Genomic DNA, 24,665 nt, shown 5'->3' on the forward strand with positions numbered 1-24,665 from the left:
TTATTATTTGCTTTAGAAATAAAAATGAGTTTGTCTTTAAATACCCATAAGACATTTTTAAATACTGGAGGATTAATGAAATAACATGTACAAAAGGAAATGGTACTAACAAAGAAGAAACATATGAACATATAACAGAGGCAGCCATGTAAAATAGGCCTTACATGGTCTAAAAATATCACTGATATTATCATGCTGTCTAACAGATGGAGACATGCCCACCCATGGTAGTGCATGGCAGTGTCTCTAGGAGAGACGTAAGGACATGACCAAAAAAAGGTTGACAGCTATATGCTGCCCTCTGCTGGTGGGCAAAACTCTCAACAAACTAAATGTGATCATCAAAATACAGTTTATCTATTCTTGTGAACGATTTTCAAGTTTCAGCTTTTTGAATGTTGCGCGTCATGTGTGTAACAGCAGACAGTTAATACAGGATGTATATAGGAATTTGTGACCAAACAAAACAAAACAAAACAAGAAAAAGGAGACTTGAATTATTATATATTTATTGAACAATGTTAAGCATGATAGGGCTCTCCATGTAGGAACTCTAATAATATAGTATAAAAAATTAAAAAAGTACAAATAACAAAGACAAGACAAGGCATTGTAAACAACATCCAGAATAAGAGAAAAACCCCATCTTGATGGCAGTTTTTCTCAGAATAAAGTTTTATAAAACACGTTTTTCTAATCATAATTATTACTGTTGTAGTTGCAAAATTATGCCTCAAACAGAGACTGATCGGAAGAAATCCCAACTATTGGGATGTAGCATTTCTTTTCTTCCTTTAGGGTTTTCTTTTTTTTAGCGTATTCCAACACAAAACACTGAAAAAGTCCATATACTTGTATTCATGAAGTACAAAATATGAAATGTACAGATAAAATGTAACATAACAAAAGCAGGCCAAAAGGCCTTTTACAGTTAAAATGGCCACATATGATTCTTCAAGTTAGACTGAAATGCAAAAGTGATGACAGACGAGTGGCCGATCCGACCCCTAACCCATGCTGCCTTAGGCCTGGATTGTGCTACACAAAATAAACATCCCTGACTGAATGAGGTCAGAACAAGGGCGTGTATACTGGATGGAGTACGGTGGAAGTTGCTACATGTAAATTGTCAGCATATGTCCATTATGAAGTGCATGATATACTGAACCTAGAACATGGAGGTGGCGATACAGTTAAGTCCTTCAGAAGGCTTGACTGATGTCGTCAAGCCCGTTTAAGCTTGTCAATGTGGAAGGTGAGTTTGAGGGCAGGGCCGAGCTTCAAACCCATGTATTTCATCATCATGTCGCTACGCAGCAACAGAAGGGCTTTCCCATCAATTTCCTGTAGCAGAGGAATCAGAGGAAAAGTAAACCTTTTTGTTTTTTCCTCTTTTAAACAGAGCTGCTCAAAAGTGATGAATAAAACTGACATGTTTGAAGCATTCACTATTCATTATACATTTATTCATGAATGAATGGATACGTACATGTTTTCTAAAAAGGTCAGCATGTGGGGCCAGAACTGGGTCGATATCCCTGATATACTGCATGACTTCATCTACTGTCCACAGGTTGGGATCCTGACCGCTGGGCCTGGGGCTCTCACGGAAACTACCCGGACCTGGGAGCAAATGTGCAAATACAGATTTATAAGACAGTTATTCACTGAGTAGTAAAAAGCCCAAAAAAACAAACATGTTTATCACTGTCCCAGTGCAGCGGTCTTTCGCACAGGCTCAACATCTGTTTTGACAATTGAGCTGAAATGATGGATCCTGAAAATGTAATGTACTCTTTTTTTGACAAAACTCTATAAAACTTTTTGCATTTGTGTGATTATAAATTTCAGTGTGTTTTTGGGCTACCACTACAAGGGTATTATTTTAACTCAAACACACAGGCTGCACAGGCAAACAGCAGTGAATGGAGTGTCACTGTCTACTACACATATTTCACCTACTATAAGATAACACTCAAATGCCACCATCTCTTCTTTCAACTGCTCCCTTTAGAGATCGCCACAGTGGATCCTCTGTATCACCTTATCCTTATTATCCTCCTCTGTCACACCAACCCTCTGCATGTCCTCCTTCACTATATCCACAAATCTTCTCCGTGGTCTTCCTGTTTTCCTCCTGCATGGCAGCTTCATATTCAGCATCCTTTCTCCTTTACATCAACTATCCCTCCTCTGCTCATCTCCAAAATATCTCAGTCTTGAGTCCCTTATCTCCTTACTGCTCAACCTGAGCTTCCCCTCTGATGTACTCCATTCTAACTCCCAATGAAAAACCTTCGCATCTTCAATTCTGCCACCTCCAGCTCTGTCCTCTCTTTTTGTTAGAGACTTCAAACTGCTATTAGCATTTGAATTGGGTCTTTCCAGTGAAATAAAAGTGGCATGAGTGGCACAGAGGGTAAGAAAATGCACTACTGATATCTGGCAAAGTAGCAATTTAGCCACTGAAGAGGCAGTTTCTGACCAAACTCTTCTCATGAACTCTTGAATGGACCTATACCATAGTGTAAGAGCAGCTTAAGTGCTTATTAAGGGCAAAATGCTGCTATATAAATACCACTGCAGTCATTCGTGTGTTTGGTTTCACTGATTGTCATTTTAAGGCAAATGTGAAGAGCCACTAATTACATGGCAGTGATGTAATTGCACCCGATCCTCCATCAATGATATACTCGCTCATCCAGCTCAGAGTCCCTTAGAACTCTCAGGTTAAGGTAACAAGTGAAGTAGTCAAAGGAGCTTGCAAAGAAAGGCGTCTGGACTTCTTTAAGTTACTTGAAGACGTTTCACCTCTCATCCGAGAAGCTTCTTCAGTTCTAAGGTCAAATGGTGGAGAGTCCCAGATATAAACCTAGTTGGAGTATCCCCCCACAGAGGGACAAAAGGACCCCCTGATGATCCTCTAATCCCCTGAGCCAAGGTGTGAAACTGGGTGTGGGTCCCAATCAGCCAGAGTTTCGGGTGTGTTCATTGTGAAACCTGGCCCCACCTTATCATGCGAATTCCTGAGGTCAGATGGCCCAGGATGTGAGTGGGCGTTAAGGCGTCTGGGAAGGGATCTCAAAACTGGATTATAGATGGCAGAGAGTTGGTGTCGTAAACCCCCGCCTCTGTTCAAAGATGGTCGCTCACAGTGGACATAGATGGCTTCTTTCACTCCTCTTTCAAACCATCTGTCCTCTCTGTCCAAAATGTGAACATTGGCATCCTCGAAAGAGTGACCTTTATCCTTAAGATGCAGATGGACTGCTGAGTCTTGTCCTGTGGAGGTGGCTCTTCTGTGTTGTGCCATGCGCTTGTGAAGTGGCTGTTTGGTCTCTCCAATGTAGAGGTCTGAGCATTCCTCGCTGCACTGTACCGCATACACCACATTGTTAAGTCTGTGTTTTGGCGTTTTGTCTTTCGGGTGAACCAGTTTTTGTCTGAGCGTGTTGCTGGGTCTGAAATACACTGGGATGTCGTGCTTGGAGAAAACTCTCCTGAGTTTTTCTGATACACCGGCTACATAGGGGATGACAATGTTGTTGCGTCTGTCTTTCTTATCCTCCCTCGCTGGTGTCTGATCTTCTTTTCTGTGCCTCTTTGCTGCCTCTTTGCTGACTTTAAGAACGCCCATTTAGGATAGCCGCACGTTTTGAGTGCTTTCTTTACATGTGTGTGAGGTCCTTTGACTACGATGACCTGGATGACTGAGAACCTTCACAGACATAACAAGTGAAGTGTTACGTTTTCTTGTCACTGTTTGGCTGTATTGCACAAACTAGTGAAAATGACCAAGATGACCTCGACTTGAGCACAGTTTTGATGAAGACTATTGGCGATCACTGTGTTTGACTGATGCTTCAGGACGAATACTGGTTCTTGTGAATTGTGAACTGACAGACAGACAATGAATGCCTCGGCATAATATGAGCTCATCTGTCATTAGGCAATATATGCTTTAAAAAACAAACAAACAACAAACTACAACATCAGAGGTCAAAGAACTACAACTGACTTCACTTCCTGTAATGCAGACACAAAAAGGGGGTAGTTCTAAACAAGTTTTACAAGATCTGCAGCACATTTCTACTGCGCTGAAGACATTTATGTATGTGTAAGTAAAGATAAAGCAGAGAAAAATTTACATATGCACTATATGGATAACCTTGACCTTGAGAACCCATGCAATGAAGCTCTCGGTGCACTTTTTGTGCTGACATTAATGACAGAGGAGGTTTGGAACTCTGCATATAATTGACTGTTACACACATTGCTCCTAAGTCCTCAGTGATCCCGCTTGATAGCTTTACTTGTCCTGCCACTCTGAGGCTGTTCTTAAACATTTCACATTTTTTTTGCAATAACACCACTTACAACTGACAGAGGCATATCTAGCAGGGAGGCATCCTCTGACAGCACCACGCTTGAATTTAGTGAATAACCTTAGTTAAAACCAAACTTACTGGATTGCATGTCACTATATTAGCATTTGCAGAAGTAATACATTCACACTTACAAATTTGTCGAAGCTTTTCATAGATACAATGTTGTTTCTTTTCCTACCTGTAGAGTTGTTATGATGCAGCAGTTTGGAGGAGGACCTCAGGCCAGAAGTCAGTCCTGTAGAGTTTTGGGAAAGGGGGCTCTTCTTTAAGTGCTCTGATGTGGCAACACTGTTCTCCATGAAGGACTCACCTGGGAACAAAGAACACAATTATACTAGTACCTAAAAAAAAAAAAAGCAAAATAACAAAGAGGTCCCACAGCTAAACATCCAATGTAGTAAAAAAAAAGATAACAAGTAACAAAAAAGAGGCCCAACTGACAGCGTATTTGTCAGACACACTGCTTCGCAGCGATTTTGCAGTACCCCTCAGAGAATACCACGGTGATTTAACAGGGCTATGGCATTCTGTAAAAGTATAAGGGCACTTTGAAGGGGATATTACCCCTTTTACACATATATCTTCCAATATTACATTAACTTAATTAAAATTTAAGGAAATGGAAAGATGATTAAATGATTAACCTCCTGCCCCAGAATTTAATAGCATTCGCTCTTGAGCTCTGTTTAACTACCTCCTTTTAAATGATTACAGAAAGCTTTACTAGACAAGTCAGAGCACCCAGTTATTACAATTAAAATGTTTGACAGAAATATGATGCCGGATTCCACTTTGAATAGCCTCTGATACTAAATGAGCGGAATCCTTTGATGTCAGCTTATTTCCAGTTATTTTTGCACACAAATAAAGAACAAAGAAAAATATGATTAAAGGCATTTTACAAAAGAGAAATTTACCAGAGGCAGAACATACACACAGTGATGCGAGAAAGAAAGTTTTTGTTAACACACACCTGAATGCTACAGACAAGCAAACTGCTAAAACTTCTGCCTTCTTGCTGAATGCTGATGATCAATAAATCAAAGGCATTTGATTAGCAACACTTGGCTGCTACTTAGCCTCTTAATTCCTATGGATGCAGTCAGGCTCTCCTCTGAAAAGGCTCCCTCTTTTAATACACAACTGTATTTGGTACCACCGTTTAGTAAGTTAAAATGTTCAACAAAGTGTGTGCCCACAATAAAAACAAATAGGTTCACAAATAATTTTTTACTGATCAATCCTCCAAAGAAACAGCCTAATTCTTTATTAGAGTGCAAACAACTACAGTGAGAACCTTCACAGACAACTCCAAAAAATGTGGTGCGAACATTTTAAAGCACGACTTTAAAGCCTAATATGGCTTTTTTCCCCTTTTTTCCTGAATAGTTGATACTACCTGTGTATCTATTATTTTCCTTAATTTCTGTTTGTCACCATGATGAATGCTAACATTAAACATGGTCAAACGTGGCCATGGCTTCACTTTGAACACACTGTTTCACACAGTTTTTTGCACTCTTTGATACTTGTGATGTCAAAGAGAGGAGATCTTAATAGCACACGGCTCTGGCTTACTGTACACCAGCCCCATCGACCTGCTATTCAAACCTTTTATTTGTAAAAGGCAGCCGACTTACAGAAGAAATTTGGCTTAAAGGGACACAAGCTACAAGGGCTTGTCTGAGATAGTACAGCTCTGTAGTTGATCCACTAAGGGCCGGTATAGTCCAAATTCAATAATAAAAGTATGGAGCAAATTAGCATGAGCCTCCTAAAGAGCAAGTAGATGAAAGTTAAATTATGCTTTTTGAGAAGCGATAAAAACATAATAATCTAATCTAAAATTATAATGATAAATCATTAATCATATATATACACAAACACACGCTGCTGTGAGGAAGCATGCACACTTGGTACCTATGCAGTGTGGTGGTCATTATTTAATGATCAACTTTATGTCAGTTAAAATGCAGTGCACACTGCAAACACCTCTATGCCTTATAAAGATCTCTCTCTCTATCTTTTTAAGAGATATATAATATATACAATAATATATACAGTTTTGTAAACTACGTACAAATTTACGTCACATTGTTCATTTCAGGTAGCTTTACATTCAGCACTGGCACATTTCACCATTTAAGCATTGAGTTATAATGGGAAGAAAAACTGACACAAGGGGGAGCACCAATATTACTTTACAGCAGCCACACAGAAAAGAGATTTTTTTTAACCAGCCTCATGATCTGGTGATCAGCCAATGCCAGCCCAGTACTGAGCTGATCAGTTATTTTAAAATGCCATTTAATGATCTACCAATGTCACCTGACTAATAATATCACAGACTTTCATGGATAGACTAATATATATATTTTCCCTAGCTCTAAATAAAAGCAAAACAAATTCTATATGAATGGTAGTATGAGTAATAAGAACAGATTATGAATGGATGAAACAGATTACCATCAGTGGAGTGCCGTGGGATTTTTGGCAGTTTCGGAGACAGAGGATTGGTGAAGTCCTGAAGGAACCGCTTTGTGCTTCGTACTGGGACCGCTTTCAGACTGTCTCCAAAACTTCTCCTCTCTAAAAGAAGCACACATGGGTTGAAGAACAGCTGGAGGCTATTGTTCCATGTTAACTAAAAATCAAGAAGCTGGATGTGACAAAGATGCAACTCAGTGTACCAGAGCAGTGATATTTTAGATCTCTAACAATTACGCTGAATGTGTGTTACATAATTATCCTTCGTTTTAAGAAAAAAAAGAGAGCATATTTTAGGCCACATTGCCCAACCCTAGTTCTCTTCACTACCCCTGTCTTTGCAATTTCAACACATTACTTGCTTTCCACAATACAGCAAATAAGGATTCATTTTCTAGAAGCATATTGCCAACATCTCTGCATAAATAAGGCAGACACATAATAGTCTGCTGTTTCCTCTCACCTAAACCACTTAGAAAACGGTCTAAACCAGTCGTTTCCTACTAAGCTTAGCATATTTTTCCACCTGACACAAGAGCCCAATGACTATTATAAAACTTTAGCTGCCTTTTCATTAAATGTAGTAAAAGTGAGCAGAGTCTTTGACACTGGTACTTTTCAATGTAAGAGCATGGTTCTAACAGCTATGTTAAAATAAATGAACACTGCACACGTGAACACAGAGTGGGCAAACAGCGACCCTGACCTGTAGTGTACGTGTGACTGTCGTAGTGAAGACCGCCTCTGGCTACAGGCTGGCTGCCAAACAAAGGATCGCAGTGCAGGTTGTGGCAAAGTTTTTCCAGGAAGCGGAGGACATAGGTGACACTGCTGACAGTTGGCAGGGTCAAGGTGTGCTGCTGCTGGTCAAAAAAGGCTGGAAAAGACATGGTGGATATTAATTCAGCTGCTTCATTCAAGTGTAATTCAATAAACAGGCTGTGTTACAGATGTGAGTGAGCTTTCATGAATAAACAAAATCCGACCCACACAATCTGTGTAACTCAAACAACAACAATAGAATCAGCCAAGTGGTTTGTTTTATTTTTTCGTACTTTGTTGGTTCTTGATGTTCTCGTGGATAAGTGAGCATTGCCACAGTAAATTCATAAGCACTAAATCAAAGAGAAGAAAGGGTGAAGAAAGTGAATTTGCTTTCAAATTAGACCAATGCACACCTGAAATGACTTCTCCTCCTTGTCCAGATTTCAGGCAGGAGAAGACTGTGCCCTGGTTGTGAGCAGAGTCCACACAAGCTTGGACACACTGCTGAAGCACCGACGAGGCTCGGCCTGGCCCAAAGTGGTCTGGCAGCTGTTGGATACGCCGCTGGTCTAAATGGGGTCCCATCTTGCCGTACTTGTTTAGGTACACACAAACTAAAAGGCGAAAGGTATATGACCTTAAATGACACTGAATGAAAAAGTTGATGCAAAAAACCCCAAAAAGCAATGTGCATTATGTGTAGGCCTGTGGACGCTGTGTACCTGTGGGAGCCTGTAGTGCAGAATTAGGGATGGTAGCATTGTCCAGGGGCACAGTGCTGGTGTCAGGCTCTGGGGTACTGCTGGTGGGAGACGTGGGGACTGGATTAGGTACCACTCGTGGTTTTCTCTGTATGCAAATACACAAATTCAGAGCCATCAGTACATATATTTAGAAAAGCAAATAAAAGAACTGAGCTAAGTACATTTCTGTAAATGGTAATGGAAAACTAAACAAACATACAAACTGGATGCTGCAAACACTACCAATGACTGAGCACTGTGGTTTTGCAACTGTTTGCGCTTAATAAATGGATACCAGCTCAGTCCATCTTACCCAAAAACAACTATATCGTTTATAAAGACATAAATATGATGAAACCAAGGCTTTAAAAAATTTTTTATAGCATGTATGTTACAAATGAGCAGGCATGTTTAACTAGCTAGGAAACTTATGATAACAGAAACAGGAACGGGCTTTGTCAGATCAGAGGGTTAACTAAGGCTACGTTCACACTGCAGGTGTTAATGCTCAATTCCGATTTTTTGATCAAATCCGATTTTTTTGTCTGCTCGTTCACACTACAAATAAAATGCGACAGCAAACGCTCTCTAGTGTGAACGCTCAAAGCGGCCCGCATGCGCAAAAGAAGACGTCACACACAACGCGCTCTGTTTAGACCCAGAGCAAACAATATGGTTTGACTGATGGCCTTAATATAAAGACTTCGGACTTTAAGTTTCCCAATTTTTGCTTTAAGTTATTTTGTTATTTACATAATAATGTAAATAACCTAATAATTATCCTTATTGCTGTTTTAGAGAGGAGCGGTGCTTCAAAGGATAGCTGCAGATTTCTGTCAGAATCTGCAGATTATACAGTACAAATAAAATGTTCATGTTTCTCCAACGTTGTCTTCCCAGCAGTTTCACTGGATGGCCAGGAAGCGTTCGCGATGTCTTCTCGGGCGCTTCTCCGGCGCTGATAATTGGCGTCTGTCTTGTGTCAGTGACGTAAAAGACGGATTTAATGCGACATGACCGTTCAAACAGCAGTCGCTTTCTAAAACATCGGATATGTATCGGATTCAGTACCACATCGGATTTGTGCCGTTCACACTGTCATACCATGATCGGATATGGGTCGCATAGGGTCAAAAAAAAATCATATTTGATGCGCTTTCGCCTGCAGTGTGAACGTAGCCTAACAGGTTAGTTTCTGGCTAAATAACTTAATAATCCAAATATAGTCAAAAAACACTGGACAAGCCTCCAATGATTTGCGCTCCAAGAATTATACTGCAGAAGTTTCCCTTTTCACATTTTCATCAGCATTTCTCAAGCAGGCAGCTGTTTATGTGACATGAAGTTGTCTAATGACAGCTGGGGTTCTTTTGTACTGGACAGTTACCTTGCTGCCAGGTTTCGGCCCTCTTTTCTTTGGGATCTTGATAGGTTCTGCCTGAGTCTGACCCTGCTGCAAAGTTATCCTCTGCGCCCAGTTGGCGGGCAGTCTGCCCCTGGTTCGCCCTGGGCCTGTCGCGGGCCGCCCTGGCCCAGCCATGGAATCCTCTAGCCAGCTAGCTCTCTTTGCCCACCCCAGCTGCAAACAAAGAGCAAAGGACACACAGTCAAATAGGGATGCCTCTTTTTTTAATAATGCCCCTCAAACACAAAACAACTAATCTGGGATGCCATTGTGAGCAGTCTCATAGTTTAATGTAAAGGTTGGTTAAAAATTCACTTACCCGTTACTTCTTTTATTAACAGGCTATAGAAATTCTTTCTACCACTTGGAATTCAATTGAAAGATTCAACAGCAACACGTTGTCTCAGAAACACTGTCCCTGCTACACCGGACAGAAACTATTTGTATACTATATGTAAGTGTCATAACTGCTTCACTATCACACAAAAGTAAAAAACTGTTTTTTCATGCCCACCTTACTGCCTGGTTTTGGTCCTCTCTTCTTGGGAATTTTGACGGGTTCCTGGACTTTTTCTGGCTGGATGCTCTGTGGTCCCAGTGTAGAGCCCTTCTGATTCCAGTGCCCTGTCACTTTGGTTTTCCTGCGGCCTGGCTTGCGTCCTCTCTGGCCTGGAGGCCTGCCCACCGTGGGGCTGGGATGCATGACTGGGCTCTCCACACTTCCGTCTGTCAATGCTCCAAGGCTTTTGGGCAGCACCACTGTAAGCGTAAAGAGAGAAAAGAAAATGGGAGAAGTTGAAAAGCTGCTTGGTATCGGCAGCAAAATTAATTAAGAGTTATTGCTCTGTGCCTCTCAGTTAGGTATTCACATCTTCCATATTCAGCCTACAATTTAGAAGTCTAAATCTAGAACGCCTTTTGTGGTTATGTTATGTGAACAACAAGGGCAACGTGTTCAGTCACAATCCTAAATCAACTTCACCAAACACCTGCTGTGCAATATGCACACAACATTGCCACATTGCAGAATGAGTCATGTGCTTGATGCATTCAAGTAGCCTTTGTGCTGTTGGCTGCAATGTCCTCACATGCTTCAAATTGAAGCCAAATAAGAAGCTGGCTGAGTCACGCACAGACATTAAGTACTCTCTGTGCATGGGGAAGGTACTTGGTTTTCTGATCTCTACTCTAAGACTTTCTGAAAAGCTAAAGGTAAAGCGTGTTATCTTCAATGGATGACAAAATCCAGATTGTTTACAACATCTGAACTTCTCTCAGTGGCACTAAAGCCAAGAAGGTCAAACTTTCTTAGCAACAAAATAGTTCTTTCTCAAACTATGTCCTTCAGTTATAAGCCCAAGGACACCACAGTGCAGTTCTCACACTCAAGCACTTTTTACAGTCTTAGGGAACAGGTAGCGAGCAAAAAAAAAGAAGAAAAAGAGAAGAGTGGTCGCATCAAAAAGTTCCCTTTTTAAGACTGAATTTAAACTTTCAGTCATTTTTTTCCCACACACAAACAAAATCAAAACTGCTGAGAAACTGACAGCAATTTGACTTTGCACTCTTTTCCAGTACGGCATCACCACTGAGTGGTAACCAAGCCTCTAATAACATTAAGCCACAGAAGAAGGAATACACACTCTTTTTGTTTGGTGCTCAAGGGCTGAGAAATTATTTTTGAACTGACTAATAAACAATCTACCAAAGATCCGGCTTATTCTTTGATCATGCCATAACTCTAAACCAAGTTCAATAAAATTCAGTGTGGCAGATTGCATAACTGTGTTGAAAGTCAAACAGAGACTTATTTTTAAATTTACATTTATTTTATATAAAGTATTTCCTGGGAAAATAACCAAGTCTGCAGATATGTTTAATAAAAGTGCTAATTCTGTTTATTAAACAAAATTAATTTTCATTTCATTGGTGTAGTGGAGTAGTATTTGATATGCCTCAAAATCTGATCAGATACAAATGATCTCTTTAGGCAGATCCCACTAAAAGTACAGGCAAGTAAAGTATATGCATCAATTTGGTGTTACATCATATATAACATAATGAAATCACACAATCAGGCGTTATCTTTGTAAACTGTTATCCACTGTACGCCGCAAAATGAAGATCAAGAAAAAGCAAAAGAAAGACTAAAAGCTATCAGGTAGCAACTGAAAGAAGAAAAATAAGCAGTTGTTAAAGACAGAGGTTACGAAAGTTGGTTACCTCTTCTTCTACCTTTAAGACTCTGCTGGCCAGAAAAAAACAAGAAGCAACATAGAAAAAGCACAAGAATTAAAACGCAAATGAAGAAGCAAGCTGCTGCAAAAATGTATCTCCAGAATATGAACACACAGCCCTTCACTCCTGAATGTGAAGCACTTCTGAAATCACGTAATCCCCAGAGAACAGGCGCATGTTAAAAACATTAACAGAGGGTCTCTACTAAACACAAGAAAACAACCAAGCAGTCCGTGTACTTTACATAAGCCATTACAGCTGGCAAAACTTCAAGAATGTGTGCATGCAAAAACAACCGCACAGAAAAACAGAGCCACAGTATAGTCGGAATATCTGGCTTCATATGCACCTGCGATTTAAAACACGCTTTCACACACACTGCACAACCTAAAGTGCGCTGGTATTCATCCTGGATCAGCTGGGGACAGATTTACGAGAGGAGCGGCCACATTCATTAACACAGGTCTGTATTTATTAAACACGTTCACACAAACAGACCAATCAATGCAACACACAGTCTGCAGGCTACTGCTACGTTTCACAGAGAAGTCACAGAGAAGCTAAAGAGAAAAAAAGAGGGAAGGAAAACAAACAAAAAAAACAAGACAGCTGATTGATCCTAAACAGATTGAACAAATCCTAGATAATATGTTTAACGGTGTAAAGAGATTGAGGTTACAATCAATTGCACTGCTTGTAAATACAGCCAAGCAAGCGCTTAACAAGCAAACCCTTGTTTTTTTCTTTATCCCATGAGTGCACTGAGTTCACCGAGTTCATAAAGCCACCACTACCAGCTTCATATTACAGCAACATAACTTCTCAAGCGCTTTTGATCTAACACTCGCTCTATGGCTGCATTTCAGTAATTTCATTCATTTACTCACCGTCTGTCTCAAACGAAAGTCAAAAGTGTCTGATTGTCAGCACAGCTGTCCTCAAATTCACCCTCTCCTCCTGCCCTGTCCTCCTCTCCCACTCTTCCTCTGACTCCTCCTTTTCTCCCTTTTTCCTCCCTTCTCTTCCTTTCTCCTCCCACATGTACTGACAATGTAAACAATCCACTTTTCACAGCATATGTCTGTCCTTTCTCTTGATTTCTGCCTCTTTAATCTTTCCAAGGTGTCTAATCAGACTTCGACAGCCAGTGTGCCAATGAGAGGCCTGTGGAGGGGCACACAGACTCATTTCACTCGCGTCATGCCCTGATTCTGCTAACTGGGCAAGTGCCAGGCCTACATAAAACACTAGCAGGCTACAAAGACATATCCTCCATTTCCCTCCCTCAATCGGCTCCTTCACATATTGTGGATTCTACACACGAGGACAGCTGACCCTGTGGCTGATAACCCTTGTAAGCAACTTCTACCTTCTGTGGTTCTTCTGTAACACATTTCCAGCTTTGAGTCTGGCTTTTATTCCTGATGTTAAACAAGTTAAGACAGCTACAATGTCTGAAATATAACTGCTTTACAAGAGCAATGATTTTTTACCACAAGTCACAAAGGAAGCAATATATCACAAAGAACTGCTGCATTGTAAACAGTCTTCTAAAAGAGAAGTAAAAACCGCAGGCATGCCTACTTCAACATTTACAAACCAAACTGAATACAAATAGACACTGAGAGCCAACTTTGCACTTAAAAAACCCCATGCAAATAGGAAGGAAATTTTTAACAACACTTTAACCATATGCAGTGTAAATGTGGACATACAGCAGATGGACAAAATAAAAGCAGAAATCTCATAGTGTAGTGAAATCTAATCCATGAGTCAGGAATAAATAATGCCTTTATCAGGAGTTATAATTTTTTTCCAGACTTAGCCACAGATGTGTTGATGAACTAAGTTGATATCCATATAATTTCTGCACATAAAAAAACCTTTTAAAGTAAAATAATGCAATTTGAACACCCAGCCGTGATTATTTTCATTTTATTTTGGAATTACAATTTTGGTGTTACAATGCAAAGATAATCAGAACCTCTAAGGAAGTAAAAGCCGTTTTTGGAGTAGAGCCGGCAAAAGCTTTGTCTGCCGTCATTCTCCAAAGCTTCTGTGCAATCCCTAGAGGCCCCATCTGTACCCGTCAACCTCACATGCACCAGGTAGGGACTAGCAGTTGCTCTTGCATGACAAGCTTTGCAGTCAAAAACACCCTTTAGTCCAGGACCAGGGCTGCCCATTCGATAACTAATTTTAATCTTGATTGTGACGTTAGCTTCCCACATGTAAATGGACATTAACCAAGAAAGAAAGCAGCAAATGCTGTACAACACAACTATATTATTCAACCACCTGAAAACAAGACAAACTGCAGTATAATTAATGCATGAAGGACTAGAGAAACAATGCAATGATTATTAAAATCAATCATCCAACATCAGACAGCACATGCGTACTAGGTGTCACTAAGATGCACTAGAATCACTGACACTGTCTCCAAAGATATGTGTCCAAAATATGTGGCGAGTAGAGAAAGGTTTCAGGAAAATAGTCAAATTACTGGACAAAAGATATATTATCAAAGTGAAAATACCTGCATTATGTGCAAAACATTACAGGGGAAATTTAGAGGAACACAAGGCTACTAAGTACTATGAGTTTAATTCACATCCATTTTGTAGATACAATGAAAGGTGTGATAGACTTTATATTTAGTTTCTAGGAAGTGCACTTTGATCAGGTAAAAAAAAAACCCCCAGAACCTATTTCAAAACCTTATTTAATTAAAATTAAATAATTTAATCTGCAACCCTACAGGAAATGATACTAGAAAATAGGGCTGGGCGATATGGCCTAAAATCCATATCGCAATATAATTTGAAGCACATGTGGTAACGATATATATCGCGATATATTCTTTTCTTCTGTATAACGTATTTTCCACACTATAAGGCACACTTAAAATCCTTTAATTTTCTCAAAAATCGAGAGTGTGCCTTATGTATGAATTCTGGTTGTGCTTACTGACCTTGAACTGATTTGGGCGTGCAGAAATCTGTTAAAAATGTTTTAGTACAACTTTGGTAAGCCGCACTGCTTGATGGATTGTCAGAGCATTACGGCTGCCGTAGTGAGGAGCTTCACGGAGTAATCTGGGTCCAAAACTCTGTCCATTTCAGGTCCCAAAGTCAAACGAACACAGAGTTAAAAACGGTCTAAATTCTTTCACCTTTAATAAAATCAGCACCGTTGCTGCTTTACCAAGTGTAACAATTAAGTTTAACATCCAAGCATCCATGAAAACAGAATTTATTAAATTTAACGGAGTTACAAGTTAACAGGAAGTTAGCTCGCTAGTTTCCACCTAAACATGACATACCATGTTCTGACTGAGAGATTTCTGAAACTAATTAAAACGTACAGCTCTGCTACCACTTCCAACATAAATGAAGAGAGAAAACTAAACAGCAGTGGCGTTTGCAGGGTTACTGAAGTTGGACTATCTGGTATATAATGTTTTGCTACGTGATTGCTAGCGACACAGCTATGTTAGCATAACATTAGCACAGTGAAGCTGGAGGATGAACGTCAACTAGGGCTGGGCGATATGACCCAAAATTCATATCTCGATATTTTTAAAAAAAAACTCGACATATCGCCCAGTAGGGCTGGGCGATATATCGAGTTTTTTTTTAAAAATATCGATATATTTTCATACGAGATATAAGATGTGACAATATCGTTTATATCGATATAGTCTATGTTACGTTGTGGAGCCGCAGGTTTGCCTCTCTTTCGTCCACTTTTGTCTCTACGAAACGTTACTCGGCCTCGCCTCTCCTTCACTGAACACAACTCCGCCTCCCCCATAGCTTCACCTGCAGGCAATGACAAGATGAAAGCGGAAAATCTCCGTTAGCGAGTTACCGCGGATCGCCCCGTGCGGCGTCAACGTGTTAGCGAGCTAACCGCGCTAACGACATGCAGCCCGAAGGGGCTGCACGGCCTAAAATCCTTTCATTTTCTCAAAACTCGACAGTGCGCCTTATGTATGAATTCTGGTTGTGCTTACTGACCGCGAACCGATTTTATGTGGTGCACAGCGCTCAGCAATCTGTCAAAAAATGTTTTAATATGACTTTGCTAAGCTAAGGAGCTGCACCGCTTGATGGAGCCGCCTCGCGGAGTGATACGTACTGTGCTTCAACGTAATATTACCGTACCGTGTGTGTATAAGGACCACAAATGGCACCTGTTCAGAGACGTGGTGCAGCTGTGAAATCTGTCTCTTTGTTATTATGCTCAGCTTCTATTAGTTTACATTTTGACTGCACAATTGTGAGCTTTTTGTTATGCACAAAAACAACATTGTTTTCTTTTATTTATGGACCATGATTATTTAATAAATGCTGATAATTTATTTATGAGTAATTTCTTCATGTACATCTACGCTGTATGTAAAGAAAATGCCCGTGTGACATCTGGGACACAGTGTGACTAAGAACTCTCTTTTTGTTCTTAACTTATGGCTTTTTAAAAAAAAATATTGAGATATATATCTTATATCGCCATGCAGCTAAAAAATATCGAGATATGAATTTTGGGTCATATCGCCCAGCCCTATCGCCCAGCCCTAACGTCAACTTTTTTTCCACTCGATAAAAGTTAACGTGAGGGATTCTGGTGGTCAGGGACAAATGCAATCGCATAGCAGGGTGCTATACATGGGCCAAACTTCAGTCAGGAGAACAACTGAGAATAATAGGTTAGTTATTAATATACTGCAACAACATGGGAATAGAGCAGCTGCGAGAGAATTCAACATTAATAAATCAATGTTACGGAAGTGGAGGAAGCGCAGTTTTTGGCTTTCCCCATATTTCAAAAGTGCTTCATCTCTTTGCTATGACTGTCGCCCGCCATAATTTGCAGATGATAATGGTTGTAGCCGCTGCGATGCTTTCGACCAAAACAGGCGCAGCTTGATGACATCATCAACATGCGCTATCGCGGTAGAATCTCTATCGTTGGCCAAATTTATATAGTTTCTATCGTATATCGTTTATATCGCCCACCCCTACTAGAAAATAGGAATTTTAAATATCAAATTATAGCTTGCATCCAAATGTCATGTCCCATTTGAGTGCTGATCTCACTTTTATATTTCACATCTACCTTTCTTTCAGGTTAAACCCCAAAATGCACTATTTTCACTGTGCCACAAACTTAAGGTACACTTAAAAACAACAAAGAAATAAAAAAATTTTTTTTATTTCTTCTAATAGCTGCACTTATTTATATGAATGAGCAGGACCAAATTTTTTTAATTAATGCAACAAAGTTTACATTAGCAGCAATGCATGACAGCATGAATGTGAAGGCAGTGTTATATTTGCACAGGGATTGCTGTTTTAGTCATAATTGCGCAGTTCTAGCCATGAATCCGATATAGTGTATTTTACCATCAATAAAACTGTTTTTTTTAAATATCTTGCTGTATTTTGTATAAGTTCATACTCAAGTTTTAAAAAACCAAACACTAACGCTCTTCTGTTATACCTGTATGCAGAAAATGCACTGCACCCCAAAGATTTCATAGTTCAGCAATACTGATCAATCTAATAAACTTAAACCTGTACCGTCCTCCCTATTCTGGTATTTTAAAGAGTACTTAGAGGAAATATTCAACAACCTAACTAATACGGTTGCCAACTCCCAGCAAAAAAATAGGGAACCACCCCCCCACCCTCCGCCTCCTGATGCTTAATTGACGTAATCGACTTTAATTTAATGCAGGTTGGAAAAAAATTGCACAGAAAACAATTATTTTTCTACAATAATTAAATAGATTCAACATCTTTCTTCAACAGAATTGCAGACTGCACAGATGGTACCTTCTCAAAAGAAACAGTACTATAACTTACTAGGGTATATATTAGATTTAATAGTTACTATATACAGTAATGGACTTCTATACATTTTACATCAGATGAAAACTTTGGTTGTAAGATTCAGATAATTATTTATTAAAAGCTAGACATTTTAAATGAGAATAAGAAAGAAAAGTATTTCTCTGTGCCCCCCCTTTTTCCCTGTTAATGCCCTACCTGGCCCCCTGACAAAACTTTGCTAGACACGCCCCTGCACAGTTACCAGCTGTCAGCTGGTGTAGAAATGATCACGGTGTAGAAAGTAATATTAAATAAATTCTAACAACAGCTTATCAAACTTAAACGTGTTGCTGTTGTTTACCCCCTGGTTTTCTCTTTCTGGCGCAAAGTGGGCAATAAACAAACAAGAGAGACGGGACTTGCGACAGAAAAGCCGATCAGCTGATCATTGATCAGTTTCATGATTGAAGTAGCAACAGGAGAGGGAGATGGAGGGGGAGAGAATGAGAGACAGTCGCTCCATATATTGGTTGTTAAGCTTAACGTGGGAATGCTTTACAAACATTCAGAAATGAACTTACACGCTTGCTTTACTTCTCTGGGATAACTTTCTCGGAGATGGTTTGGTAGCGAGGCTCCAAATGCTCAACCAGATCGCTGACAGGTCTCGCACACCACAGCCGCCCTATCACATGACGCATACTGCTCCAACGTGCTAAGGTCATGAGCTGGGTTTTGTGAGGCGCTTTTGTGATATTTAATGGATCGGATTACATTTTTTATTTCTCTCTGATATCCGATCCAGTAATTTAGGTCAGTATCAGACCGATACCGATACGTAATATCGGATCGGTCTATCCCTAATAGATACCATTAGTTATTTTCAATGATGGAACACTTGCTCAGGATAGAGATAACTCAAGCTCTGATCACCGTTTTAGAAGATCACCAATATTATAGTACATGCCAAACTTTAAAGCCACTATACTGCAGCAGAAATAGAAGGAAGACTTAGACGCAAAATACAGAGAAAGTCAAACTCAAGTTATATACACTCTTAGCTATCACCGTATTTATGAGGTTCATACCTTTCGTGCCAGGTGGCTGAAGATTGTCTCCAGTGAGGGCGCACCAGCCAACAGGGAAGATGTCCCTTGAGTCATAGCGGCAGTAGTAATCAAAGGCTCCTCGCCAGCCATCAAAGGTGACCAGCACCTCAACACCACGCAATGCACCTACTGTCGCTGGGCAGATAAAGTGGGGATTTTTCCGGTCTACAGCCTCCAGCTTCATCCCCACTTGGAAGGAGTTCTGCTCTGGGGCGGGAGGCTCCTGCTGGGGAATATGGAGTGAAAGAAAAGGGTCAAATATGGTAGTTATCAAACAGTCAAACCATGTGATAGATGTTCTTATTGTGTCATACATCAGAAGAGTTGGCCATCTTTGTGAATGCTGAGCTTTTTGAGCTTGTGAGCCTTGTACAGGTACCTTGTGAAAGATGCGAGAGGGAGCCATCTCTGCTCCATTTAGTGTTTTCAGAAGGAACATGGGCCAGGAGGACGCATTGAGTCGAAAACCTGAATAAGGACACAAATATTCTCATTACGACACCAGCTTCAAAATGAAAAGGTTGAATCACCATGAATCAAACAATGAATCATGAAATTATTAATTAAATTAAGCAAGAGTGAAAAGAATCATTCATTATGATCAAGGATAATCACTACGAAAGTAGTAGGCAGTGTTAATTTTGACAGCAAATTTTGATTCAGTTTTAGTCGTGGTCTTTTAACTAAAACGTCATTTAGTTTTAGTCCTATTTATGCATCTAAAGTCATTTAGTTTAAGTCAACCACGTATTAAAAGAGTACCATAGACTAAATCTGAAGTTGGTTCAGTTGACTAAAATATAAAGTGTAAAAGTTTGCCATGTTCTTAACCGCTCAAAGTTGCTCCACACGCTGATTTTTAAAGGAGAATTTTAAAAAGTGAACTGTTTTACTCCTCTCTTCCTTCCTCACTTTGACATTTTGTTTCTTTCATGAGAATCATGGAGCACGGGATTCTCCCCAACCACCCACCCACCCACCCACACGTCTGGGTTTGCTATCCTCGGGACATCCCATATGCACAATGCTTTCCCTAGCTGCTTACCATAACCCTAACCAACAAAAATGAAACTTAACCATAACCCAAATGTAACCCTGACACTAAAACCACATTTTGAGTGTGAAAAATGCCTTTAATCCCGTAGGGACCTGGATTTTGGTCCACATGAGGGCTGTTGGTCCCCACCAGTATAGTAAATTTCAGATTTCAGTCCGCACCAAGACAGTAAGAACCCGCACACCAGACCTCTGCCCACTAATACTGCCTACGGTATTAGTCCCTGTCCTCTTCCTATGTTTCCACTGACACACACTGTTGGCACACTGTGGCGAGATACGCATGACAAAGTCTCTCTTTATTAAATTGGCAAAGAGTGTCGTAGTGCTTTTGGAGTTCTTGAATGTGTGTGGGTTAGGGTTCAGGATTAAGAAAGAGAGAGACAGACAGACAGACACACACACACACACACAAGCCCGTTCAGCTTTCTTAGTGAGGACCTTCATTGACATAATGGTTTCCCTAGCCCCTTACACTAACCCTAACCATTAAAAATGAATGCCTAACCCTAACCATTACTCTAAACCCAACCATAACCTAATTGTAACCCTGACACTAAAACCACATTTTGAGCCTCAAAAAGGCCTTCAAACTTGTGAGGACTGGTGAATGTGTCCTCACAAGTGACTGTTGGTTCTCACAAGTACAGTAGAACGCAGATTTCGGTCCTCACAAAGGTAGCTAGACAGGAAAATCTAGAATCTAGATCGAATCAGAAGAAAATCACTTCTGATTGGATCACTTCCAAACTAGTCCCGCCTATCTACACATCTTAATTAGCCCTGATTGGATCTTGTCTCTTGTCTCTCCAAAGTGTCAATACATGTCATCATAGTTTTGGTCCTCATGCATTAATTTTTATTTAGTTATCTTCTTGTTTTGGGGGGAAAAACAGTCATTGATGAAAACTGTCTCTAAGCTCTTTTTAATTCATCATAATTCGACTCCATTTCTGCTCTGTCACTTTCTCAGAGCAGAGATAACAGTAGAGTTTGTGAAGTTAATTCATGACTGTGTGAAAATGCAAAGATGCTCATGTGTGGTTGTGCTTGTGTCCTCACCAAGTGGTGGCTGCAGCATGCCTCCGTTTTTTTCACAGCTGCCGATAGGCTGGATCTCTGAGGAATCCACCAGACGCCAGAAGTCGTTTTTGTTGTCAGACCCATCCAGGCGCAGCCGCAGCCGCGAACCCGTCAAGCCCACCACTGTGGCGATGCAGGTAGACGTGGTGTTTCGCGGGTCCTGAGCCTCCAGTTTCATGCCTGCCTTGAACTCGTTTACGGGAGGTGTTAGGCTCTGGACAGTGATGATAGTAAAAATATGGAGAAAAAAAAGAAAAAGGAATGAAGACCTATAAAAATGACACTTTGCAATCAGCCATGAATCTACATACCTGTCTGAAACATGAGGCAGGGGCAGCAATAGTGTCTGTCTCTTTCAGGTATTTCTCCCAACTGAAGTGCCCTGCAGAATAACAGGAAACTTTAATACATCTTTTTCCAGTCACGCACACTGCCACATTTGTTACATTGTATGTACAAGATTTACATTTTTATATATATATATATATATATATATATATATATATATATATTGTATTTATGTAACAAATTGTCTGAATAGTTAATAAAAATACTGAGAAAAAACAGTATCACATTGTTTTTGCTTACATTTGGTGAACAATTACTTCATCTACCATTGCGTTATATACCTTGGTACTGTGAGGGCACGCGGGAAGGCCGTCCACTCCTAGCATGCTTAATCCTTCGGGCATCTTTCCACTCTATCGCTAGAAGGGCCAAGAAAGGCAAGAAAATCCTTTAACTATGGGTAATCTTCTCATCAGTCAACACGTTGCAATACCTGGCAAAAATCACTGCTCCAGGCAATGTCAGGAATTAGAGGACTATTACAACATAACATACATTTTCAGGGGATAAAAGATGACACGCTACATATTTCTAGCTTCACCTACAATCTAGAAATAATACAACATGTTAAAAATATATTAATCATAAAACAAACTCACCTTTTTGTGGTACAGGTTTCCTCATGCTCCAACAATACTGACCAACTAACAAAACAAAAGTGGCCTCCACTGTAAAGGCAATAAAACACACAAAAACTGAGTTAAAGCTTAGTCACGCATGTTTGTGGCAATTTTTTCCTTTATCGATTTAAAAATAGTCACATTCGAAACATTAACACACACACACACACACACACACACACACACACACAAAATGTCACCTTGAAGTCTGGAGACAGTTGGGCATAAAGCAGCTAACATGATGCTTTTGATACAACACTGCAGCATCAAACTTCAATAAATCCATTTACACACGTTGGATTTGAAATTTTCAGCCAGTTTAAATGGAACTGTGTTATTCTAGTGTCTTTACCTCACAAAAGAAACACCTTGAGGCAAGTGAACTAGTTTACAAGCACTGTGAAAAAATATATTGTTTTTAACCTGTTAACTTGTGTTTCATTTTCTCAAGTGCAACATTTTGTTTCTGAAATGACCAGAAATAAACAGGAAATTCCAGGATTTCTCTTCAGTAAGGAAAAACAGACTTGTAACCTTTACTGCGCACCACTCTATTAAGCATAGACATTCCCCAAAAAACTAAATTATACTAACAGATGGCGGAATATTTCTAAAATCATAGATAATTAAGGCCATCAAAATGCACAACTCTTAATTTACATCACTGACAAAGAACCAATCACACTAATATATTCTATAATATATTCTTGAGGCCAAAGGCTCAGCTACTACATATAAAATGTACTATTGTTATTCAAAGGCAACAGAGAACTGGAGACTTTACTAAAGCTTACTTGTCTTCTCAGGGGTTCATCACAAAGATCAAAAGTGCACTGCATGTGGACTTGTGGAGTTTTTCACATGTTACACATACATTGTGAGATCATAATGAATAACTTTCTTGAGATATTGACTGCTTATGTAAGAGATTTATCCCAAAAAATGACACCGGTCTCTCAGTTAAAGCAGCAGAAATAGCACCCAGGGATGACTTTCTATTCAACTTTGATCAAATAATTTAATAATTAATTTAAAAAAAAAACAACTAGTATTGATTACAGAAAATTGGTTTATTGCCCATAACATAAAGCATACTGTCTTGAATGCTCATGAATGTCTCGCCGTCTGTCAGCAGGCCAAGGTTACGGCAAGAGCAACATGTTTTAAGGCTCAGTGACCCCTGTTACCTAACCCCGGCTCACAAACACTACAAACCAGACACAACACACAGGTCAGCAGGTCAACGGATATAAACAAGTGCTTCAAGTGGCTGCTTCTGCAGTTTCCCCACACCCCACTGCGACATTTATTACCACAAAGTAATCAAACAAGGCCGATATTTAAGTAGTTTTAGCCAGAAATGTGAGGACGTTAGTAACAGTCGCAACGCAGATGTTAACCATCTGCCAAACATTTGAATTTGCTGAGGAAAAATATTCCCGCTTTATTATGAGGGCTGTTATAAATTAACCGAGCTTGCGTGGAAAATGTAAAAGAGCAAAGGCAGAGCATCCACAGTGTCGCTTAAACCAGATATGGGCTGTTCATATTATAAACGCGCCTACCTTATAACTTCATAACCGTTTTGCTGCGTTTCTCCTTATCGGATGAGCTCCTTTTCAATAGAAGTGCGCCTTTTTCCGCCGCCAAAGGGGGGACGGCTCCCAAATTAAAGCGACCGGCTCCCTGTTTTTCGGGCTGAAAAAAAGTGACAGGAGGACTGGCATCAGTGATCGGCAGCAGCACATCCCTCCTGTTGCAAACTCCAGGGAGTAACAGTTGTTTCACACATAAATGGAGCTCCTAACTTTATATTCAGAAACAAAACATCACCGGCTACATTGGAGAAATTTACTGAGCTTCATTCAAAACACAAAGCCAGCACATGGGACCCTCTTCCCCGCCCTCTCCTACGCTTTATTTCCATGAATACTCATTTACATGACAGCAGCGTTAACTGTATTAATCAGGAGTTTAACAGCAACCCCTGCTGCACAAGCCTCTCCAAACACCACTGAATGAAAGTCAAACATGCATGAAGCCAGTGCAGACATCTCATCCAGCAGGCTATGCTACGCACGGCTTCACAGACATGCCCACGGATTTAGCGTGCTAGCTTAGCATGCTAGGTGGCACGCTAGTTCGCCGACCTGATTATAAATATTAGCATTAGCAAAACGGGAGCGTACCAGCACTGTGAGGTTAGTTAGCGGTCATTTCGGCTCAGCGCTGAAGTCGAGCCTTAACGGAGATGCCGCTCGGTGTATCCGAGGATGTTTACCTTGCTTTGTAACGTGTGTATTTGTTTCTAGCGCTTTTGTGGGTCCGCCATTTTTTCCCTACACGATGAGGAGGGGTGTTTTGCCAACATTTCTTGTCTGGCAGACAGTCCGGCAGACGGGCAATAGTGATGGGTCGTTCGCGAACGAAATGGCTCTTAGAGCCGACTCTTTGACGTGAACGACGCGAACCGGCTCCTTATCGCGAGCCGTCACGTGGGTTTTTTTTTTTCTTTCTCTCACCCTCTCTCTCTCTCTCGCACTTTTTTTCCGCTTCACTTGGCACCTGAGCCTTGTGCTTTAAGCT

General features: G+C 40.3%; 1 protein-coding gene across 6 annotated transcripts; it reads right to left on the bottom strand.

Annotated features, from left to right (window-relative positions):
• Positions 1-492: 492 nt before the first annotated feature.
• Positions 493-24,454, bottom strand: LOC309717325 (polycomb protein SCMH1). Of its 6 annotated transcripts, XM_082551817.1 has the most exons (17): positions 24,269-24,419; positions 23,645-23,777; positions 22,059-22,127; positions 21,741-21,818; positions 21,423-21,493; positions 21,091-21,325; positions 19,352-19,440; positions 18,952-19,195; positions 10,303-10,547; positions 9,771-9,962; positions 8,363-8,489; positions 8,054-8,254; positions 7,582-7,752; positions 6,855-6,977; positions 4,567-4,698; positions 1,490-1,623; positions 493-1,344 (listed from the first exon to the last, which is right to left on the bottom strand). In XM_082551817.1, exons 3-17 carry the CDS (start codon positions 22,081-22,083, stop codon positions 1,225-1,227), a joined length of 2,187 nt encoding a protein of 728 aa, XP_082407943.1. In that variant the 5' UTR covers positions 22,084-22,127; positions 23,645-23,777; positions 24,269-24,419; the 3' UTR covers positions 493-1,224. The 6 variants fall into 6 exon arrangements, with proteins under 6 accessions (XP_082407943.1, XP_082407939.1, XP_082407938.1 ...); XM_082551813.1 differs by having other exon boundaries at positions 18,952-19,440; positions 24,361-24,454; XM_082551812.1 differs by having other exon boundaries at positions 18,952-19,440; positions 24,269-24,421.
• Positions 24,455-24,665: the final 211 nt, after the last annotated feature.

This window comes from Aulonocara stuartgranti, assembly GCF_965226115.1.
Source record: "Aulonocara stuartgranti genome assembly, chromosome: 11".
Lineage (NCBI taxonomy): Eukaryota > Metazoa > Chordata > Actinopteri > Cichliformes > Cichlidae > Aulonocara > Aulonocara stuartgranti.

Excerpts from the sequence above, each read along its gene's own strand:
- LOC309717325 (XM_082551813.1), bottom strand. The coding sequence starts at position 22,083 with ATGAGGAAACCTGTACCACAAAAAG. Across the intron at positions 21,326-21,422 it reads CTGCCTCATGTTTCAGACAG|AGCCTAACACCTCCCGTAAA; the intron begins GTATGTAGATTC and ends ATCACTGTCCAG. Across the intron at positions 4,699-6,854 it reads CCCACGGCACTCCACTGATG|GTGAGTCCTTCATGGAGAAC; the intron begins GTAATCTGTTTC and ends CTTTGTTCCCAG.